At 41.8% G+C, this 23289-nt stretch overlaps 2 protein-coding genes across 5 annotated transcripts in view; one reads left to right on the top strand and one right to left on the bottom strand.

The window, feature by feature from the left end:
* The window catches only part of NPHP3 (nephrocystin 3), a 227965-nt gene that overhangs the window by 90938 nt on the left and 113738 nt on the right, over positions 1 to 23289 (bottom strand). The gene's annotated exons all lie outside the window — the stretch shown is intronic.
* DNAJC13 (DnaJ heat shock protein family (Hsp40) member C13) overlaps positions 1 to 23289 on the top strand; it is a 61466-nt gene that overhangs the window by 15878 nt on the left and 22299 nt on the right. For 2 of the 3 annotated variants that reach the window (XR_014161935.1, XM_081882899.1), the window contains exons 8-32: positions 583 to 678; positions 935 to 1026; positions 1916 to 2082; positions 2212 to 2291; positions 2372 to 2541; positions 4299 to 4398; positions 5019 to 5126; positions 5458 to 5613; positions 6150 to 6206; positions 7592 to 7713; positions 8196 to 8271; positions 8764 to 8859; positions 9051 to 9194; positions 10459 to 10473; positions 11139 to 11221; positions 12857 to 13010; positions 15129 to 15232; positions 15318 to 15477; positions 17196 to 17258; positions 18536 to 18637; positions 18826 to 18930; positions 20093 to 20295; positions 21006 to 21090; positions 21256 to 21410; positions 21768 to 21813. Coding sequence is in view for 2 of the 3 variants with exons in the window: in XM_081882899.1 (XP_081739025.1) it covers positions 583 to 678; positions 935 to 1026; positions 1916 to 2082; positions 2212 to 2291; positions 2372 to 2541; positions 4299 to 4398; positions 5019 to 5126; positions 5458 to 5613; positions 6150 to 6206; positions 7592 to 7713; positions 8196 to 8271; positions 8764 to 8859; positions 9051 to 9194; positions 10459 to 10473; positions 11139 to 11221; positions 12857 to 13010; positions 15129 to 15232; positions 15318 to 15477; positions 17196 to 17258; positions 18536 to 18637; positions 18826 to 18930; positions 20093 to 20295; positions 21006 to 21090; positions 21256 to 21410; positions 21768 to 21813 (2739 nt within the window). In the remaining variant the exon portion in view is untranslated. The remainder of the gene's footprint in view (positions 1 to 582; positions 679 to 934; positions 1027 to 1915; positions 2083 to 2211; positions 2292 to 2371; positions 2542 to 4298; positions 4399 to 5018; positions 5127 to 5457; positions 5614 to 6149; positions 6207 to 7591; positions 7714 to 8195; positions 8272 to 8763; positions 8860 to 9050; positions 9195 to 10458; positions 10474 to 11138; positions 11222 to 12856; positions 13011 to 15128; positions 15233 to 15317; positions 15478 to 17195; positions 17259 to 18535; positions 18638 to 18825; positions 18931 to 20092; positions 20296 to 21005; positions 21091 to 21255; positions 21411 to 21767; positions 21814 to 23289) is intronic. The other variant, XM_081882900.1, reaches the window with a different exon arrangement.

Below are 23289 nucleotides of genomic sequence, written 5' to 3'. Positions count from 1 at the left end.
TCCATAAATCGATCAAATGTCTGGGAAAAACCAGACGTACGGCAACCCCGGTTGGCAACTCACCAGGTGGCCCTTGGCGGTTCCTCTGGCGAGGCGCTGGGCCTGCTTCATCTCAGCTCGCCCCGGCTTCCAAGCAGAGTAGGGACATGCTGAGAAGAAGCAGGCCCAGCGCCTCACTGGAGGAACTGCAGGAGCTGCCAGCAAAGGCCACCTGGCAAGCCCACTGCTCGCAGCAGATCATGGAGGGCCTCTGCAATCTGGTTCAGGCAGTGGATACTCCAGGCGGCCTTTGGTGGCAGTGGCAGCAGCGGCTTCTCCAGTGAGGCACTGGGCCTGCTTCTTCAGACTAGGGACAGTGCCCTCACACCTTGTGAGCAGGAAGCCAAAGACAGCAAAAGTAAGGCGGGCAACAGAGATGTGGGATGGTGTTTGTGTGTGTGTGTCCGAAATGTGTGTGATGGGGGGGGGGGTTGTCTGGGTTTTTGGACTTTGGAATATGGCGACCCAATCTTATTTGGTGTCTGTGACTATAGCAATTTGAATTTAAGCCTCTTCCCTTTATTTTTGTTTTTTGTTTAAAAGGAACCAGTGAAAAGGATATTGGCTCTTACAGAAACGTGCTTAGTGGAACGGGACCCAGCCACCTACAATATTGCAACACTGAAACCCTTAGGAGAGGTAGGGCGGAAACTTGTTTAGAGCTTTGGAAGGGGTGGGAGGGGATAGTAACCTTTAAGCTATCTAAATCTACTGTTCTACGTCTATTAAAATCTGAAGTTTACGCAACAAGATTTGTAGCCAGCTCAAATGCAACCATAGCGGGATGTAGAAAAAACAAAGAGTATGTCGTTTACAATACTGAAACTTTGAGTGTGTCATTTAAATACAGTGTGCAGAATAATGACAACCTGTTTGATACACACTTTCTTTAAAGGTATTTGCGCTTGTGTGCGATTCTGAAAACCCACAACTTTTTACCATAGAATTTATCAAGGGACAAATCCGAAAATATTCTTCAACAGAGAGGTATTTTTAAACTGTTCTTGAACGGTTGTTCTTTACTGGCATGTCTTGGGTAAACCACGCAGTGCTTACATAGTTAGTTTCACTCCTACAACCAGGTCGCAATGCTGCATTTCATTCTAAGCTTATGCCACCTCTGGGAGGGAATACAGTAGCTTCTTGACATCAAGCCCTGCAAAAACTACAGAGGATTCAAATAGGATTCTGAAATAAGTTACCCAACAGATAGGTATAGGTAGGTAGGAATAGCCATTAGTGTTTGTTTATATTTTTAAAGAATCCAGTTCTATCCCAGAAGGAAAAATAGAAAAATCAGATACATAAAACAATGAATGGCAGGGGTGAGTTACCAGTAAAAATGTGATATGCAGGTCGGCTTTTGTCCTTTCTGAGTTTGAAAAATACTTAAAGGACTCCCTGGAAAATGTCTCCCCTAAACTTAGCAGTTTTGCTCCCCATCTACAGATGAGTGCAGATGAAGATGATATGGGAAATCTATTGTTGTCTCTCCTATTACCTTGCAGAAAGCTATTCATTAAACCACAGTTTCCCTCTCACTTAATCACAAGCTAGTTATCAGGCCTCCATATGTCAACATGTTGCCTTAGTCACTTTCCTTTCCCTCAAGTCACCCCCTGCAGTGCCATGATACAGGTTAGGGTGTATTGAAAAGACTATCCAGTTAAAACTTCCTATTACGAGGCATTCTTACCTTGTGAACTGCCGTGTGATCTTTGGATGAAGGGCAGTCAACAAATTAAAGTAAATTCTGTGTTTGCAGCACTTGCTCTGTATAATTTTTAGCAGAATGAAATGTGTGTGTTCTTGTATTCTTATAAGCATGCTTAGCATCATTGTCTGGAAAAGCTAATTGTTGGGACAATTTTCCTAGGGACTCATTGCTAGCCAGTTTGCTGGATGGAGTAAGAGCCTCTGGAAATAGGGATGTCTGTGTGAAAATGACACCAACGGACAAGGGGCAGCGGTGGGGCTTGTTGAGTATGCCTGTGGAAGAGGAAGTTGAAAGCCTTCATCTCAGGTTCTTGGCAGCACCTCCAAGTAAGTCTTCTGCATTCGATTTCTAATATTTGAAATGAGTGCGTTGCAAGCTTTTTGCAAAGCAAGCTGCGCTGACATGCTGCAATATCAGTCTGCCTGACACTTATATCCATGCCTGTCCTGTTGCAGATGGCAACTTTGCAGATGCTGTTTTTAGGTTCAACTCCAACATTTCCTATAGCGGAGTTCTGCATGCAGTGACACAAGACGTAAGTTAAAAAGTCATTCTTCTATACGTTTTCTCTTCTGCTCCTGTCCAAAGGGTTAATACCATTCCACCTTCCTTCAGGGCTTATTTTCAGAAAACAAAGAGAAGCTAATCAACAATGCCATAACAGCATTGCTCTCGCAAGAGGGTGACATGACAGCATCAACTGCAGAGCTTGAAAGCCAATTCCAAGCTGTTAGAAGATTAGTTGCATCCAAAGCTGGATTCCTTGCTTTCACTCAACTTCCAAGGTAGGTACTTAGCTTTCAGCAGCAATCCTGGAATAGTCTGTGAGTTATTTATGTTCTGAGCCCAATTCTGAAGTTTGAGTCTTCCACAATGGTTTCTGCAAAGCAACATCAATACTGCTGTAACTGTTCCATCTCCCTTCCTTTGCTCTTCACTATTGTTAGCTGATCTCAGTGGTACGTATCGTCAGTGATGTATGTATAGACAGTTTTGCCCAAGCCTGCAGAGAGCTCAGCCTTACCATCAACATCCTGTGTCAGGACGTCACCAGCACCCCATGCATCAGCATTGGTGACCACACTCCTGAGGGGATAGGCAGTTTTGTCTACCCGGTTTCCACCATAACCTGCAAGATCTCCATCAACACTGAGCTGGACAGGTGTATTGGCAAGGCAGCTATGACAATCGCTCACCTCTCCAAAGCGGTCTGGGAGAACGTGATCCTAATGACCAGTACTAAGATGAAGATTGCATGTTGAGCGCGCTGCTTTATGGAAGCGAATTGTGGACAACTAAACAACCACACAGAGCGACATCTCAATGCCTTCCACATGCACTGTGTCGGAGATTTGGGGCATCACGTGGCAGGAGTCTCAAACAGATGCACTCTCCCAAGCCCACATTCCCAGTATTTTCAAACTCTTGTCTCAGCGACGTCTATGCTGGCTTGGTTATGTCCACGAAATGAAAGCAGCACGACCAAATGCCTTTATCTGCCCCAGTTGCAACAAAACATGTCTCTCCCATATCAGTCTCTACAGCCCCAGCAGGCACTGTTACTTGCCAACGATTAGATTTCATTCCCAACGACGCACTCCTCCATGGTCTCCCAAGACTGGCGGATGCCAACAATGTATGGACAGTGCTGGGTTATTTAAAGGAGGATGGTGTCATGGAAATAGCCCTCAAGTTTTTCACTCATTTTAAACCACAAGTGTGATTATAGCTCTGCACAGCAGTAATTACAAAGATCTTAAGAGTGAAATTTATGTACCTAGTGCTGCAAGCATGCACACAGTTATGTGTATCTATTAAAAGGTGCAGAAGCAGGTGGAAGAACTGTTACCCTTCCTAATAATCACTGGATCAAATCTATAAATGTATTGGAGGTTTAGTGCTGGAAATGATTTTTTTTCCTTTTGGCTTCTGCACATCTATTTACTTTTGTTGTGCTTGGGGGTTTTGGGACACCTGATGACTTTAGTTCTGTTAGTTAAATAAAAAGTACCACCCGATCTTTTATGGGCCTCTCAGTGGCCTCCCATCCAGATTGCTGACCAAATGCATTAGGCTCAGTAATGCTACAGCTTTTGTGTTCCCAGGTCCAGCCATTGATCCCCAGCTTTTACTATTCTTAAACTTTGCTCTTCAAACACAGTTTGGCAGCTCAGTTGCACTTAGCCATGTAATTCATTTCCCGTGACAGACAAGGTCTCGATGCGCTTGTTTTTCCCCTGCTATTCTTGGCAGCAATTATTTAGCTGTAGCTTATTAGAAGCTTTTCTTTTTACTGGCAGTTATACTGTCCACAACTGCTAGGCCATATCATTGAGCTTTCATGAATAATTTTGAAAAATCTAAAAAGAAAAGTAGCTGACTGAACTTTTAGTAACGTTCAAGTTTACTGTTCCCCAAATATGCTGCTGTCAGTTATGCTTGAGTGTTTATTTACACACATTTTAAGTTAGGGCTTTTGATATTTGTCAAAATACTGCTACCGTTTCTGTATTCACTCTGATGCTTTGCTATGTTTTGAAAGGTTTCGAGAGCGCCTGGGAGTGAAGGTCGTGAAAGCTCTTAAAAGGAACAATGATGGAGTAACTCACGCTTCCATTGATATGCTATGTGCCCTCATGTGTGTGAGTACTCTTAATACGAGTAAGCTAAAATAGGGTATTTATTTTCTTGGTTTGATGGGTTATAGCCTCCGTAGGAAGAAGCAGTACTATGTGATCGAAAGAGTTGTATAGCTTTATCTAAACCCCATCAATACAGGTTTTGAGTGATAAACAGGTAACTGCCTATTCAGCTCTCCCCAAGGCTAAATACTATATACCTAATCAATCAATGGTGGGGACCATGTTAGGGGAGCAAGAAGCTTTTTCTCTTTTCCTTTACGGGTGTGGGGATTATGTGACCCTTGATGGTGGAGCAGGGGAGGAGTAAAGGGCGGAGAGCCTTAGTTATGCAAGAAAGCTTGAGCGACTTGTTTTAGCTTATGTAGATTTTCTGACGTTATAAGAACCATCGTTTTAGCAAGAAGGATACTGCAGTGTATCTCATTTAAAGAATGGATGTTGTCTAGATAAATGAACTCCCGAGTGCATAGCCTATCTACATTATTTTGGAACAAATAAGGCAAACTATGAACTCTTTAATTTTTATCATGCATTTCCTGCTAGCACGTGTTTCCATTTAGCTGGAGCCTTAAGAGTGTTTGAGACCTACATTCTGATGAAATGCTATCTTTTATCCATAGCCTATGCATGATGATTATGACCTGAGGCAAGAACAACTAAATAAAGCATCTCTTCTTTCTTCAAAGAAGTTCTTGGAAAACTTGTTGGAGAAATTTAATTCCCATGTGGTAAATATTTCACATCAATCAACTAATAAAGGGTTCTGTGTTTTGTGGGGGGTGGGGTGGATATGTGGGACAGAGGTCCTACAGTTTAGATAATTCAGAGATTTGTAAGGATGTTCAGTTTTGCGTCTTGGCTTTGGTTGATCATGCCTCTCCACTGAATACACAGTTGTATTTGAAAACTTAAGTGGAGGCAGTGAGACATAGCAAGGGCGTGCCACTTCATAGCTCATAAGCCAAAGACAATTTTAGCGAGAGTTTTTCAAAAAGCATATTCATCTATTTTTGCATGTTGCTTTATCTGACATATCTGATCTTCCTTTTTCAATTTCAGGAACATGGAACAGGTGCCCTAGTTATCAGTTCACTTTTGGACTTCCTTACTTTTGCCCTCTGTGCTCCGTATAGTGAGACGACGGAAGGGCAGCAGTTTGATATGTTACTAGAGATGGTTGCATCTAATGGGAGAACCCTCTTCAAACTCTTTCAGGTGAGTTGAACGTTAAGAAAGGAGACAGCAAAGATTCCACCTTGTTTCTCCTGCTAGTTGAACTGAGCTAATACTCTTGAGGGAAATTAACACCATATGATGGTAATTTGCCATGACATATAATGCAAGCTGTCCCACGTTATTTTACTAACTCCCATTTTAGTAGGCTAAGAACTTTGTTGTATGGAAACAGGTCCAGCTGTGGAGCAGAGAGGCTTTTGACTGGAAAAGCCATTAAAACCCTCAACAAGTAGCAGGAGCCAGAATGACAGCTGTGGTTCTAGATCTGTGTATTAAATCTGTCCCAGTACTGTAAATTCTTTATTGTAACAGGTCACCTAATGCTGTAGTTGAAAATAATAATGATAGATCATAGAGTTGGAAGGGACCCTGAGGATCATCTAGTCCAACCCCCCGCAATGCAGGAATATTCAGCTGTCCCTCATGGGAATCAAACCTGCAGTCTTGGCGTTATCAGCGCCATGCTCTAACCAACCTTGCTATCCATACACTCTGCTTTATTATTTGTTTTGCAGCATCCTTCCATGGCCATTGTGAAAGGAGCTGGATTGGTTATGAAGGCAATAATAGAGGTAATGCATCGATGCAGTTTTGTAATATTTTACTTCTTTATAAATAGGAATGAGAATGGCTTAGTTACTCAGACATGCATCCAAAACCTTGGTGTTTTTTTTCCAGGAAGAAAGTTTTCTGTTATCACTTATTGCAAAGTTGCATTCAGCTGTTTGGAAGGAGCAGTTGGCTCACATCTTGAGGGTGTTTTCTCAGGGGTGTTGAGTGCACAACATGGTGGGCGATGCTGCTCTCTTGTGGCTGCAGACAGGAATCGTAGACTGTTCTTGGTCCGTTGGACACACACCCATCACTTCAGTCTCTTGACTGACAAGCTATGGGAACAGGCAGGCTATATAACTCAGCTCACATAAGGAAAATAGTACAGTGGTACCTTGGTTTACAACCATAATCCGTTCTGGAGGTCCGTTTGTAAACCAAAACAGGTTGTAACCCAAGGCGCGCTTTTGCTAATGGGGCCTCCAAAAAAACATTTGTTTGTAATCCCAAAAAAGTTTGCAAACCAGGACACACATTTCCGGATTTGACGTGTTTGTAATCCAAAACGTATGTAAGCCAGACTGTTTGCAAACCAAGATACCACTGTAATTGGAAAAACAGCAAGAACATCAGCCAAACTACTGAAACTTAGAGAAAGAACACTGTACTAAACATATAGTAGAAAAAAAGGTAACTGTGGCCAACTGGGTGGTTTGATTCATCACCTTCAGGAAACACCCTTCTGAAATTTGAAATGAAATGTGTTCATAAGCCCCAAAAGGATGGCAGACCCTATGTACAGAGAATTTTTAACCCACAGACACACACACATCACTTCGTAAATTCTAGGTAGCACACAATGAAATACAATGAATTCAGTAAAATTCAATTTTGAATCCTAAACAACCCTAAACATCTAACATCCTTAGAAATAGCAACTACAGGCAAATCATTTAACTCCAAAAGGGAGATATTATCATAAAACTAAAATCCACCCAGCCACCAACAAATGCACATTAGTTTGTGCCGAAATAGCCTGGGAGCTAGGAGTAATAATAACAATAATTTATTATTTATACCCTGCCCATCTGGCTGGGTTTCCCCAGCCACTCTGGGCGGCTCCCATCAGAATATTAAAACAGAATAAAACATCATGGCCACGTTCTCTATTTGAAAAATATGAAAGCCAGCTACTCTTCAGTTCTCTCTGCAGCCAAGGGACATGGCAGAGGTAAAAAAAAACCACATAGTTTTATAAAATACCTTCATTTTAAATACCGTCTACACTGTGAAAGCAGTATATTATCTCTGATTCCAAACACTCCATTGTTTGACATTGCAAGCTAAAGGCAGAACAACTTAACTAAGATTCTTTCATGGTTATCCTCTTGCCGTCTTTCCAAAGGAGGGAGACAAAGAAATAGCAACCAAAATGCAAGATCTTGCCCTCAGTGAAGGTGCCTTACCTCGTCATTTGCACACTGCTATGTTTACAATAAGCACAGATCAAAGGATGCTTACGAATAGGTAAGTCTATGTCGCTTGCTTGCTATCATTCCTCTTGTATGATAACCTCCTAATTGTATAACCTGCCCTTCCCAACTGATCACTGCACAGACAGTACCTGTCTCACTAACGTTTTGTCCCATCCCACCCTACCACTGAGTAGACCACCTGAATTGAAGGTAGCAGGTTAGAAATCAATAGGCAAAATTATTGGAGAGAACATGCTGAAAACCACTGTTCTGTGGTAATGGCAATTTGAAAAATAACCACAGATAACCAGTGCTTACAATTGGCATGAAGAAGTCTGCAGTCTAAGTACAATTATTTGTAGTCTACCCCAAGGCTTCAGGAAGTGTAGGCTGCATAGCAGAAATACAGTTAATTTGGGAGTTAGACTCCATATATTTAACAGCAGCTGCAAAACAATGAAACGTATTACATGGCCTGACGTTTAATCATTTTCTGGCAAATAAGTAGCACATTTCTCAATCTCTATTTCTCAGGCAGCTGAGCAGGCATCTAGTGGGCCTCTGGACAGCTGAAAATGCAACGGCGTTAAACTTGTTGAAGCGTATTTTGGTAAGAGTTTACATTAAAGGTCATTCTTAATTTTGCTTGTGCTGTTTTGTAGTTGACTCAGCTCTGTCTAATCAGCAAATGCTTTAAGTAGGCTGTGTAGAAACGGGTATTGAATAAATGTTATACTTGGATGTACGCATGTTGACGGAAGATTTCATGGTGGTGCTCCTTCAGGTATACTGGTTCGAGGCCGTTTAGGGCTTTAAAGGTCAGCACCAACACTTTGAATTGTGCTCGGAAACATACTGGGAGCCAATGTCGGTCTTTCAAGACTGGTGTTATGTGGTGTCGGCGGCCACTCCCAGTCACCAGTCTAGCTGCCGCATTCTGGATTACGGTAGTTGTAGTTTCCAGGTCACCTTCAAAGGTAGCCCCACATAGAGTGCATTGCAGCAGTCCAAGCAGGAGATAACTAGAGCATGCACCACTCTTGTTTTGGTTAATAAACATGTTCTTCGACTCAAGAAACCTGAAGCTTTTTTGTGGTTTTAGCCCTCAGGCCTGCTCTTATACCTGGACAGTAGTGACCCTGTTCCTGAAAAAGATGCTGACCGGATGCATATTAGGGATAACTTAAAAATTGCAAATGTAAGTATGCCGTGCTCCACCTTTAAGAGGCTTGAATTCCCTTCCTTTGCATTGTTGTTGCTTAGTGCCCTACATGGTGCGTGATCGGAGGACGGGGCACCCTTGGATATAATCATTGTAACATATTTCAGTGTTTCATCTCGCATTTTCCGTGAAATTAATTTGGATTAACGATGAGCTTTGTTCTGCAGGATCAATACGGAAAATTTAATAAAGTTCCAGAGTGGCAAAGGCTTGCAGGAAAAGCTGCTAAAGAAGTTGAAAAATTTGCCAAAGAGAAGGTGGATTTGGTATTGATGCACTGGAGAGACAAAATGGGGATAGCTCAGAAAGAGGTAATACGTTTAATCCTCTGCCTTTGTACTTTGAGCATCAATGCTATTTTTTTTATAGTGCCACCCGAAAAGTTAACGAAGAAGACTTAGCTTTGATTTTATTGGTATCTTTGTGTATTTAATTAAGTTCCAAATACATTTTTATCCAAAGAGAAATATGCAGGGGTGGGGGGGAGAGGATTTCTCCATTAAATGTGATGACTGGACTTGCATAGTAAACATCAGTGTTCTTTGTGGTCTCAAAAAAGAAGGTCAAAATAGTGTGAGTTCTGCGGTGCTCCTGCCATACTTTCCCCTTTCGAGCTTGGGCAACTGGTACGCTCCTTGTAGAATGCATGACCTGGTGCTTCCTTTCCTAATACTTTCAATAACATTGGACCAAAGCTGTCCATTCATTTTACCTCTTTCCTACCTTCCTTCTTGTAGTAATTGTGAAGTTTGACAGGCTTCTGTGCCTGTTGCGTGGTGGTAAAATTTGTTACTCTTCCTTGATGCCAAATGTACTGTTAGTGGTGCTTGATGAATGGTGGTTAGATAAGTGTGGAGGGGCAAGGGTGTGATTTAGATCCCTGCTCCCTCTTGGATTCCTCTTTCCAGGCTTATGATCTGGATCCTGCTTTCCCATGCTCTTATTTAGTATTCTTTTGTGAATTTGGTTTACTTGTGGTTCTTCTGGCATTCTGCACTTTGGCATCTGGGACAAACGGAAGTCTAAATCGCAACGGCCTGTTTGTCAAATGGTCTTTCATTTTGTTGTGTGAGGGCTTGTCATTTGACTTGCTGTTGACTTGGCAGGGAATAAGGGGTGATGCATCTTATGCAGGGCATCGTATGCAAGTACTTTGTCCAAAGCACTTGACCTGAAATAAATGAAGACCAAAAAAACTACTACGCTTCACATCAAATTATATAGCTGTTATATCAAAACTCTATGTGACAGGTTGAGCAATGGGGCATGGCTTCCATTTTGGTTGACAGGTGGTCTTTCTTGTTGAGTTGCTTAGTAGATAACACATGATATGGGGACCGCAGCTAGATTTTCCAGAGCTACATTACATTGCCTTACCGTTAACTGCCAAATAGTCCTGAGTTTATCTACTTATGGGCTGTAGAATCTGGGGGTGAATTTGATGATTCTATTCTGTGATGATGTTACCTTGGAAGGTTTCTTGTAGATGATTATTCTAGGTATTCAAACATGTGAGAGGCGCTTTTGTTAAAAATTCAACTTTTGTTTTTCTTTCTACTTCCCAAATACTACCAGGACAGAAATAATATGGTGAGTCTTGAGTCCTTACTCCTTTCTGTAGAGTGTAGATGGCCTTGAATTATGCCCGGTCTGTCTGTATACGTTAGTTTGAACTATTTCTTGGTCAAGTTTGGCTTGCATTCTTCTGAGCTGCTCCTTTATGTCTCCATTCTGCAAGGAAGTAATCCTCTACTCACCAATTTAAACCCCATCCGTCCAGTTCTAGTTACACCATTCCAGATTTAACAGGCATGATTGATTGTCTTGTCATTCCCATTCATTTTGGTAACACTCTAAAGATGTGGCTTTCCTGCATGCACATTTATTCTGTAACACAGTTGTGGTCTTATTGCATTGCTCCCGCAGTACCTGATCCAATGAGGTTGGACTCATTGGCAGTAAAGTGTAATCAAAGAGATAGCCAGGTCACAGTCAAGTGGCCCTTTGGCCTTACTTGATTTGCTCTCCTAATTTTTATATGATTGGTACTTGCTGGTAAAGTTGTTCATTCTTGTTTTCTAACACCCCCACTTTGTTGCTTTAGATAGGAAAAATGTGTCTCTTTTTAGCATTGAGACAGACCTGTCTTGGAATAGAACATAACACATTTAACTTTTTGTTCAGTTTATTGGAATCTATGCAATCTCATCTCACAGCATGTTGACAGTTTTGGATTCACAAATCTTCCTTTGCAGAACGTTAATCAAAAGCCGGTCATACTGAGGAAACGAAGGCAAAGGATAAAAATACAAGCAAACTGGGATCTCTTCTATTACAGGTACAATTCTTTTGCTTTTGCCCAGGGATGGGCAACCTCTCTTTGGCCCTTTGAACCCTCCCTCGGTCACAAATCTTCACTGGCCTTGCTTCTCCATTGCCTGGCTGGAATGTGGCCTGGAACTCAGATAGTGACTTGTGCTTGCCAGAATGGAGGATAGAGAGGGGTGTTTGAATGTGTGTCAAAACGAGGTACAAAGGTAAAATCTGCATTCATTGTGCTGCCCACTTCTGTCTCCAGCACTGCCTCCACTCCACGCCCCCAAAGCATGTATGGCTCCTGGAAGGTTGTTGAGAGGGGAATGATCAGGCCCTCCCCCCTGTTTTGGTATAGATTAGAACTGCGTGTCAGATCGAAATTGAAGTAGTGCCACTTTTGTGTGAAATGCGCATTGCAGAAATGAAGTGTACTTTAGGAAGATTTAGAGAAACCTTGGTAGGAATGCTCATGCGCCAATGGGATGCACACTCTGCTTTTTAAAATAGCAGCTGCTGAGGTTTGTTGCAAGCAACCTTTTGAGGTTTCCTCAAGTTTCAAAAAGATGCTCACTTTTATAGAAGGAGAATGCAAAGCCATTTTAAAAACACAGCAGTGGGAATATCATTACGTGGTTCTGGGGATTGTTGCCCTTAATTCCTATTAAATGTGCATCACCTAAACATGCATTACTTTAAACACATAGTTTGTAACTTTAAGAAGAGTTTGGATTTGATATCCCGCTTTAGCACTACCCGAAGGAGTCTCAAAGCCTTTCCCTTCCTCCCCCACAATAAACACTCTTTGAGGGGCTGTGAGTGGGGCTGAGAGACTTCAAAGAAGTGTGACTAGCCCAAGGTCACCCAGCAGCTGCATGTGGAGGAGTGGACATGAGAACCCGGTTCCCCAGATTATACAATAAAAAGGACTGAAACTGCCTGAACTGATTGTCAGCATTATTTACTTGCTATCCTGAGCTAGTTAGCGTGTGGATTACAAGTTTGAAAACATACTTTATGTTTCTTTTTTAATATATATCTTGCCTTACAACACCAAAAGCGGGCAATACAACATTTTACAAAAAGTTTTAAATTATTTTACATTTGTTCAAACATTCAAGTTATTGATTTAAGTTGGCTTTAAAACTATACAGTGGTACCTTGTTTTGAGTCCAGGATCCATTCTAGAACCCCAGATGCTCAACAAAAAGTGCGCTCAACAAAGCACCGCTCTGCGCACACACGTGGAGTGTTTTGTGTTTCTGCGCATGCGTGAAGCGCAATTTAGCGCTGCTCCGCATGCATGAGCGGCAAACCCGGATGTAAGCCCTTCCTGGTTTGCTGCGGACGTCCGCTGAAATGGATGCTGGATGGGGCGGACGTATGCGGAGGTACCACTGTAGCTGGTATAGAGTGGCATCTGGCTAGCTTGAATGCTAATTTGCTGAGCAGTTTACAGATCTGTAAATACATGTAGCAGAATATACTACATAGTACATATTAGTTTAGTCCTTGGTGGGTCACGGTTGCCAGTTTGATACTTTCCAGTACTGTTACCAGTGGGTGGGTGCTTTAAATTTTATTCAGAAACTTAATTTCCCCCCATAACATGTAGTTAAATGCTACACACAATCTGCTTCCCATGTGTTTCTGTATTAAGATTTCTCCAAGATCATGCTAGATCCAATTTGATTTGGAATTTCAAAACGCGGGAAGAACTAAGAGATACCCTGGAGTCTGAGATGCGGGCATTTCAGATCGACAGAGAACTTGGCAGTGCTAATGTCATCTCCTGGAATCACCATGAATTTGAGGTACGCCTTTACACAGCGCTTCTGTTTCATGTAAAGTCATCATTGATTTTGAACACCCCTGTATTGATACCTGGATATGTGTACTGTTACTAACAGATGCTAGTATAAAAAGCAAGCTTCAGTTTGAAATAGCTTTATATAGTCTGCATATTCTGTCAACTTAAGTTGCCATTCTTCTTTGGTTGGGACCTCGCTCAAATTGCAGACTAACATGTAGACTAAGAGAACAAGAAGAACATATGTTTAAAGAAGATTAAAAAACATTGATTGAATATATGGGAAATAATTGTGTACAGCTGAAAACGCTGGCAGCATTAAGATAAATTCAGCAGTGTAAAGAAGTTTGGATGGACGCAATAATGGAATCCTGAATGGTACAGTTTTTATAAAATATCCAGGGATTTATGATATGTAAAATGAACCATGGAAAGAGAAGAAGAGAAGTCACTGATACCTTAAGGATGTAAAATGAGTATTTTAAATTGTAAAACAGAAATTTTTATAAAAATTATATGAAAGAAAAAAAGAAATAGCTTTATACAGTTCAGTGACCTTTACATAATGAAAATTTTATATCTGCGCAGTTCCTGCTTACAGTAATTACTGGGACTGTCATTACAGCAAAGAAATTTTATCAGTTCATCTTACTGATTTTATTTTGTCATTGCTCTAATTTTACTTGAGCATTTCTAATCTGAAATAAGTTCAATGGAGCTTACTCCCAGATAAGGATGCAGGTGGCGCTGCGGTCTAAACCACCAAGCCTCTTGGGCTTGCCAATTGTAAGGTTGGCAGTTTGAATCCACGCAACGGGGTGAGCTCCCATTGCTTTGTCCCAGCTGCAGTTCGAAAGCTTGCCACCACAAGTAGATAAATTGGTACCACAGCCTCAGGCCAGTATACCTGAAGGAGTGTCTCCACCCCCATTGTTCTGCCCGGACACTGAGGTCCAGCTCCGAGGGCCTTCTGGTGGTTCACTCACTGCAAGAAGTGAGGTTACAGGGAACCAGGCCGCGGGAACCAGCCCCTGTGGGACGCCCTCCCATCAGATGTCAAGGAAATAAAACAACTATCTTACTTTTAGAAAACATCTGAAGGCAGCCCTGTTTAGGGAAGTTTTTAATTTTTGGTGTTTTATTGTGCTTTTAATATTCTGTTGGGAGTGGCTGGGGAAACCCAGCCAGATGGGCGGGGAATAAATAATAAAGTATTATTATTATTATTATTATTATTATTATTATTATTATTATTACTGCAGCAGCCGGAAGGTAAGCAGTGTTTCCATGCGCTCTGGCTTCCGTCACGGTGTCCCATTGCACCAGGAGCAATTTAATCATGCTGGCCACATGACATGAAAATCTGTCTGCCGACAAACGCCAGCTCCCTTGGCCTGAAAGCGAGATGAGCGCCACACCCCATAGTCGAATTCAACTGGACTTAACTGTCCAGGGGTTCTTTACCTTTACTCCCAGACAGGATTTCAACCCTAGTCTTTTAATGATTTCATTTAAACTGACAAAAAGAGCAACAGTTCTAAAGGAAGAAAATATACACTTTGCTCTTAGATGTTGTGGCTGTGTCATAGCAAGCACCCTGCTATAACAACTCTTCCCCTTCCCTTTTTTGCGTACGAGGGATGCACTGCTTCTAAGATGGTGTTTGTCATCTATACTTTTTATTTACAAACACGGTAATTTTTTAATGCAGTTAATTGGGGTCCTCTTTGAAAGCAACGTTTTAAATCAATCAGACTATTTTAGTCAAAGAACACTTCATACTTATTACCAGGTGTAGAAAAAGTGCCTGAAACGTAGGTGTTTTAGAAAAGCTTATCTTGAATATCTTAAACTGAGTATTTTAAGCTAATCTTCTGGCACATACAAACACAATTCATTCTCTCTCTGTTGATGAGGTTCATTTATGTATGGTGCTACTTACACACTGGGTTTTTCTTCATTGTACGTTTTAGCTTACAAACTAAAATGTAAAACTATTATAACTGACTGGTTTGTTGATTCTGGAACTTCATTCAAAAGTTATATTCCCACCACACACCTTGATTCCTTAGCAATTATGTCGGAAACTTTTGCTCACTTCCTGTATCTTATTCTTCAAAAGGTGAAGTATGAATGCCTGTCGGATGAAATAAAAATCGGGGATTATTACTTGAGATTGCTGTTGGAAGAAGATGAAAGTGAAGACAGTGGAGCGATAAAGAAATCGTGAGTTACTGTTATCTTAATATTCCCTCTGAAATCTTAATTTTCTGCATAGTAAACCGTTTGTTCTACCTTTTTCTTCCTACAGGTATGAATTTTTCAATGAGTTGTATCACCGTTTCCTGCTCACTCCTAAAATAAGTATGAAATGCCTCTGTTTGCAAGCCTTGGCCATTGTTTATGGAAGATGCCACGAGGAGATTGGCCCGTTTAGCGACACTAAATATATTATAGGGATGTTGGAGAGGGTAAGCATTTTTTAAATTACTGCATACAATTTGGGAGAGCAGAGCAGGCATATTGAAGTTTGTTTTTTGGAATTTCAGTTAACAATGCCATGTGGCCATTGTCAGCATCGCCCTTGAGCCAGTACCACCAACTGGACTCATGCACTTCAGCCCCGACTGGGCTAGGCGAGCTGGGTAGCACTTCCAGAGACCACCTTCTGGACAGGAACAGGTCAAAGTGCTGTGGACTCACAGCTTAGAGTTGTGAGCACCGGATTCACTCCAACACGAAGACAGTCGTTGCACAGCAGAGTACAGCAGAGTATAAATGACTCGGAGAGCAGCTCTGTAGAATATCTTCTTTATTCTATCTACAACTATTATACAACTATATACAGAGCTTAATGAGGTCTAAGCATAAATGAATGCTGCACTACACTGAGTGTCTGCAGCTGCTCTTAGCAGCAACCTTATCTATACACACGATCTCTAACACTCAGTCTCTCTCTCTCTCCGACACACTGACTGACTGACTGACTCTTTGATGTGGTGCTGGAGTGGAATAAGTAGAGAGCAGAACATTGCCCCTCCTCTCTGGAGAATCAGCAGACTCATCAGGAGATTCTTGGATATGGGAGGGGTGAAATCTCCTCAGCCATTGGACTAAGAGGACTAGACTAGTCCCCTAATTGTTCCCATGGTGCCTCATTCCCAAACCCCAGGAAGCTTCTGCCTGACTTAGGGAGGGAGGTGCAATGCTCACAGGCGTGACATCAGCTCCACGCCCCTGAAAAATCACCGTTACAAACTAGTGTTTCTTCCCCTAACTGTTCCCCTACGAAAAAATTCACCGCACGCCACTGATTGCTCTGGTGAGATGTCATGGTTTAATTCTAGCCTCCTCTGAGTTTGGCCTGTTTCTCCCCGCTCCTACATGACTTGGGGGAGTTTCAGAAACTCCTGCTGAACTCTGACTCTCTTTTTTTGGTCTGAATTGGGGTTTGTGCTATAACGTTATGCTTTAAAACCATAGTTAGTGTTGAAGCCAAACTTCAGCAAAAGATTCTTGTGGGAGAGTCTGGGAGAAAGTAGGTTTGTTCACAATAATGCTACTTCTGAACGTGGTCAGTGGCCTATGGTTTGTCCTTCAGACTTGTATTTGAACAAAGTTTTTTTTAAAAATAAATAAATACTTATTTTGAGAATTTTATAATTTACTGAACCTTTCTGAGTTACTTTAGAGTGGATGTGATTAACTGTAGCATTTGCACCTTCAACGTTTAAGGAAGCTAAACAAACTGTGTAAACTTTAATACTTAAAAGTATTTTAAAAAAATACTTAAAAATGACAAGCTTTTCGTGTTCTGCCTGGTCAAGCGACACATCTGTGTTGATCCTTTTTTGACTGTTACACTTTAGACTTGTGAGCAGTAAAATAAAGGAGCTAAAATGGTACATTTTTGAGAGCAATCCCTACGGTTGCTTCAGTTCTGGTTTCAGCTGTAGATCTGCTCTGCTTTTGTACATCCACATTTTAGTAGATCACTTTCTAGCGCTGATAGCATAACAACAGATGAGTGTTTAGTTTTGCTTACAGATCTTGGAGATAAGAGGATAATTGCACCTTCAATATAGCAGCATATTTCATCTTAAATAAATAAATAAATAAACAAATGATAACATTGAAGCACATTTCTCAGACTTTTTCCTATTTAAAAATGTTTTGTATTTTTCTCTAGTGCACTGATAGACTTGAGCGGGACCGATTGATAGTGTTCCTTAACAAGCTGATTCTCAACAAGGTGAGCAACCTCGCATTTCTGCATAAATTGTGCCATTTTTAATAAATTTAAATACACGCACAGCAGTTTTTATTGTAGCTTGGGGTGCTCATAAATGCCTCCTTCTCAAATCCATTGTTGTATATTGTTTTAAATGTTTGTTTTGCTTTTGGGATTGTAGTTCCACTTGTGTTTCACAAGCTGGTCTCTGACTGTAATAAATTTCATGTTCATGCCTCCTTCTCCAAACCTCTTGCCGCTCTCTTTCATTTGTGTTATGGAATTGGAGGAGATATTACAATTTTGATTAATAACCATGTCATTAGATATATTGAATTGTTGAGATGATATTATATGTCTTACAAGGAGATAATAATAAGAATAATTTTATTATTTATACCCTGCCCATCTGGCTGGGTTTATGCAGCCGCTCTGGGCGGCATCCAGCAAAATGTAAAAATTTATAAAATGTCAAACATTAAAAACTTCCCAATACAGGCTTCCTTCAAATATCTTCTAAAAGTTGTGTAGTTCTTTATCTCCTTGACATCTGATGGGAGGGTGCCACTGTTGAGAAGGCCCTCTGTCCGGTTCCATGTAACTTCACTTCCACCCAACATTTTCCTTATCTCACAAAGGATACAATACTTTGGGTTGGAAAATCGTAAGCCACTCTAGTTTGTTACCCTTTGAATCACTAATATTGAACAGAAAGGCCTATAAAAGTCTCACCAATTATTTATTTGGTATTTGCTATTATTCCACCCCTCTGCAATGCAAGATTCGTTTGCCCAACGTGGGGCTCCAGCCCATGACCCTTAAATTAAAAATCTCATGCTCTACCGACTGAGCTACCCCAGCTGTCAGTCCACTGGCTTTAAGAAAGTATTTTAGATGCTTCATGGACAAGCACAGTTCATATGTGTGTTTTTTATTTTACCTGTCCTGATCTTTTAGAGATAGGCTCAGCTAAAAGTCCCAAATCCTTAAAAAATTATATTTTTGTATTAAGGAATAAGGTAAAAATAGACATCAAGGGTCCCCCCCCCCCATCAAACTTGCTAGATATGGCTCTTAGAATATATCTGTGATTTTTATAAGTGTGTGCTAATTTTAAAGGTTCTGACGTATTTGTTTGTACATCAGGTTATGTATTTGTGTGTATTAGTGTCATTAAGTAGCCTGTCTGGGTAATTGTGTAGCATGAAGTTAATGGATTATGTTTAACTAAATCACTTAATCTTGTTATCTTATGTTATAACTGAACACATGTGACCGTTGTTTTCCCTTTCTTGCAGAAAAATGTCAAGGAGCTCATGGATTCAAATGGCATTCGGATCCTCGTGGACCTCCTTACCCTTGCCCATCTGCACACAAGTAGGGCAACTGTGCCGTTGCAAGTAGGACATCTTTAATTTCTTTTCTTTCCATGTATATAATTTAGGAGTGGGTTATTAAAAAGCTGCTTAGCCACATTGTAGTTTCTATGAAATAAGCCTCAAATCGAAGCATTTAGTGCTGTGAAAGTAGTTCATATGTGTGTTGTTTCTGACTCTAAATGGGGTTGTTGGTGTTTCTCGTTTTTAAGAGCAATGTAATTGAAGCATCACCTGATATGAAGAGAGAGAGTGAAAAAGAGTGGTACTTTGGCAATGCAGACAAAGAGAGGAGTGGTCCTTACAGCTTTAACGAGGTAACTTTTCAAGTGGCGGTTGCGCCTTTTGAGTCAAAGGTAACGAACACAAAAAGCAGAACATTGTTCGAACAACCTTCCTCACTCCATCAGCCCCAGGCAAATCAGGGAGTTTCAGAGCAGCATGTCAGGGGGGCACAACATGCCCCTGTAACACTTGAGGAAAGGATGTGCTTATAGATAATATCTCATTCAACCATTGTTGTTCTTGAAAATTTCAGCTTTCATGAATAACAGGTATAATTTCAAAGTCAGCACATGCTGTATGGTTTGTATGGTTGGCTTTGGAGTGAAGATGCCCGACTTCTTGGTTGATAATTCCCTAGAAGTGCAGTAAATAAAAAGGTGAAGGCAAAGGACCCCTGACTATTAGGTCCAGTCACAAACGACTCTGGGGTTGCGGCGCTCATCTCGCTTGACTGGCCGAGGGAGCCGTCATTTGTCCGCAGACAGTTTCCAGGTCATGTGACCAGCATGACTAAGCCGCTTCTGGTGAGCCAGAGCAGCGCATGGAAACGCCGTTTACCTGCCCGCCGGAGCGGTACCTATTTATCTACTTGCACTTTGACATGCTTTCGAACTGCTAGGTTGGCAGGAGCAGGGACCGAGCAACGGGAGCTCCCCCATCGCGGGGATTCAAACCGCTGACGTTCTGATTGGCAAGCCCTAGACTCAGTGGTTTAAACCACAGCGCCACCCGCATCCCTAAGAGGTGCAGTACCTCCCATTAATCCCTTCATTTGGGCCTGCAGAACTGGGAGAATTTGACAAAGAATGGCTGTCAGGGTGTGCTCAGTTGATTTTTCCCCCCGTTACAATTTCATCCTGACTGGTGTCTTTTGTTTTTGTACTGCGCATTTGCTAGCAACTGTTTTTTAAAAACTTAGTCCTCTTAGTAATTTGGCACTATTTGCATTGCAAATTTCTTCCATTTGTGGCCTCAGCGGATCCATAACCTGTTTGATTGCCCATTTTGGTTGGGTCAAAAGTTCTTAGGTTTGCTAAAATTCTGTGGTGCCTTGATATGATATCTAGGGATAAGTTGTTTAAAGGGTATGTTGGAATGAAAGTGCCTTCAGCACAACTTCTAAAGACATAGTTTAAAAAAGACAACTGCATTATGGCCTTCTGTTTTCTCTGTGGCAATCCATTCCTAACATAGATGCAGGAACTGTGGACCAAAGGGGTATTGACTTCCAAAACCAGGTGCTGGGCCCAGGGCATGGATGGATGGCGTCCGCTGCAAGTTATCCCTCAGCTGAAATGGTGTCTACTTGCCACTGGGCAAGCTGTGTTGAATGAGACGGACCTTGCTACACTTATCCTCAACATGCTTGTCACAATGTGTAGCTATTTCCCCAGTAGGTAAGGTGTAAACAAAGAAGTTGGGTAGGTGGGGAGTTGGGAAGGTAGGGGGTTGGACTAGATGATCCTTGGAGTCCTTACCAACTCTACAGTTCTGTGATTTTCTTTTCACACAAACACCCATAGCCTTTATTCACCCCCTACACAGTTCCATCAACCCAAGAAGGTCCGTTGTTGGGTTGAAATAACGACAGACAAGTAGCAGGTGTCATATGGGAGGCATCTTTCGAGCATGTCTCGGGGAGTCCCTTTTATTGAATATTACAGCATTGCCACATACGTGATTGTTGCTGATTGGTTAACACAAGTACAAAGCAAAGGGTTGCATATAAGCATTAATCACCAATAGATTAAAGGCTGGGAAAGGGAGCACAGAACTAGACAGGCATGAAAACCTCCTAATTGAATTGTAACTAGTGATTAATATATTAAGACTTAAACAATTACGTTCCGATAGACGTGGTCAACTATGCATTAAGAACAGGTCAGAGTATTGTTTTCCTGAACTCAATGTGAACTGAACATTCTAAGGTGATGAGTGAATGTCTTAGTATTAGAACGGTTTGTGCGGAATCATGTACAGAAACAAGGCTTAGAAGCAAGACTTCCCATCAGTCCGTATCAACCATTTTGAGGTTAACCCTGTTTTGCAGTACAAGCTGGCCATTGTGCACATCAAACACTGATTAGGGAAACCTCTTCCTTTTCAGAGACCAGGATAATGCCATTATAAGGCCTTTGCCCAGAGTGAAGAGGCTCCTTTCCGACAGCACTTGCCTTCCTCACATCATTCAGGTAAGCTGATCTGCAGTCTGATGGTCAAGATTTAGATGGCTTGCTTTTCAGCGTATTTTGCTTTTGGAAAAGAAAAGAAATCTTGGAACTTTGACTGGGAGCAGTAGCCCTAATCTGAAATGCACAGTGTAAAACCATGTTAAGTTGTTGTTTTTTGCATTGCAGCTGCTGCTGACCTTTGATCCCATTCTTGTTGAGAAAGTGGCCATATTGCTTTTCTACATCATGCAAGACAACCCACAGTTACCTCGCCTTTACCTCAGTGGAGTATTCTTCTTCATCATGATGTATACCGGTTCCAACGTGCTCCCCGTTGCAAGGTGAAAGCAATAAATGTTTAGCATCTGTTGTATGTTTACTTAAACATAGAGTTTCACACCAGCTAAGTGTGAATGCAAGGATATGGCATTCGTTTCTGAGAGATTTTAAGTCATAAAATCGTTTTACACTTTTCGTCTCTGGACCACATTAAAGAAACCAGGCTACATTGTATAATGGTGATAGTGAGGGGTCGTTTGATGAAGAGAGAGTCCCTAGGGACTGTATTTAGTGCTAGATGGCCAGTGAGAGCCCAAGAATCAGAGGGGTTAGAGGGCAGGTGCAAGTTTTATAGTCCCATTAACCTGCATTCTGAGCTCATGCCATTGAGCTAAAAGTATATATGAATTATTTTCTAGGTTTTTGAAGTATACACATTCGAAGCAGGCCTTCAAGTCTGAAGAGGTAAGCAGCAATTAATATTACAAAAGAAACTGGCAATGCTTCAACAAAACAAGTCACTTCCAAGTATGCACTAAGTATAAGCATTTACAAAAAAAATTCCTTCCAGTAGCACCTTAAAGACCAACTAAGTTAGTTCTTGGTATGAGCTTTCGTGTGCATGCACACTTCTTCAGATACACACACGAAAGCTCATACCAAGAACTAACTTAGTTGGTCTTTAAGGTGCTACTGGAAGGATTTTTTTTTGTTTTGACTATGGCAGACCAACACGGCTACCTATCTGTAACTATAAGCATTTAAACAGAGAAAATGTCTGGGGGGTCTTGTTGCTATTTGAAACAACTCTCTCTCTTCAGAATGTGCTGGATCCTTTTAAAAGGCAAATTGACAAAAGTTTGTTGCGCTATTAGCTACACCATGTTTAACCAAACAGTTGGAAATATGTAACTGAATTTAGCGTTAGGAAGTTTTGGTGGAGATGAATGTGGAGACAACTCTTAAGCGTTAAATGCATTGGTAGTTGTGCTGCAATGTGATTGTGGAGGCAAGCCGCAGAGCAGTTTGTAGTTGTAGGAGTTGAAATTCCTTGAGACCAAGACAGCAATGCTGTACTCGCTCACTGCTGGGTACACATGTACAGTGGTACCTCGGGTTAAGTACTTAATTCGTTCCGGAGGTCCGTTCTTAACCTAAAGCACCACTTTAGCTAATGGGGCCTCCTGCTGCTGCCGCACCGCCGGAGCACGATTTCTGTTCTCATCCTGAAGCAAAGTTCTTAACCCGAGGTAGTATTTCTGGATTAGCGGAGTCTGTAACCTAAAGCGTATGTAACCCGAGGTACCACTGTACGGCAAGGGCAATAAACCTTCGGGCTCGTTCCATTCTCTTCTGGGCAGCCTTGCAGGGCCCACATACCCCCGGGGGGTGGGCAGACCAGATGCAGAGAATCTGGCTTTTATAGCAGACTGTATCCCATCCATGCAAAAGCCAGAGGCTTTTCCTTCTCCTATAAAGGCATTCTCATGGTTCGATGACACATTGCAGCCAGGGAAGAGTACAGGGGGGTCAGGGGTGTAGGGGTTTTAGACCAAGACAGTGCTTGGTGCGGCCTTTATAGCCCAGGACCCTCATACTTATGGGATCGCCTTCTGGTATGCCCCGTGGAGGACCTTACGGTCCACAAATAATATCTTGGAGGTCCTGGGCCTCGAGGTTAAACTGGCCTCAACCAGGGCCAAGGCCTTTTCATCTTTGGCCCCAGCCTGGTGGAACACTCTATCACAGGAGACCAGCACCCTGCGGGACTTGACATCCTTTCACAGGGCCTGCAAGACGGAGCTGTTCCACTTGGCCTTCAGTCTGGGCCCAGTTTGACTCCCCTCTATGGACCCTGTAAGTTACCCCTTTGGCTCTTTTATCACCTCATGTGGGACCAGCATGGATAGCTGGTCCTGATGAATACTTGAGTTTCCCGAG

The sequence above is a fragment of the Podarcis melisellensis genome, assembly GCF_964234715.1.
Source record: "Podarcis melisellensis genome assembly, chromosome: 12".
Taxonomy (NCBI): domain Eukaryota; kingdom Metazoa; phylum Chordata; class Lepidosauria; order Squamata; family Lacertidae; genus Podarcis; species Podarcis melisellensis.
Note: the sequence above shows the minus strand (reverse complement) of the source record. Positions and strands in the feature narration are given on the sequence as shown.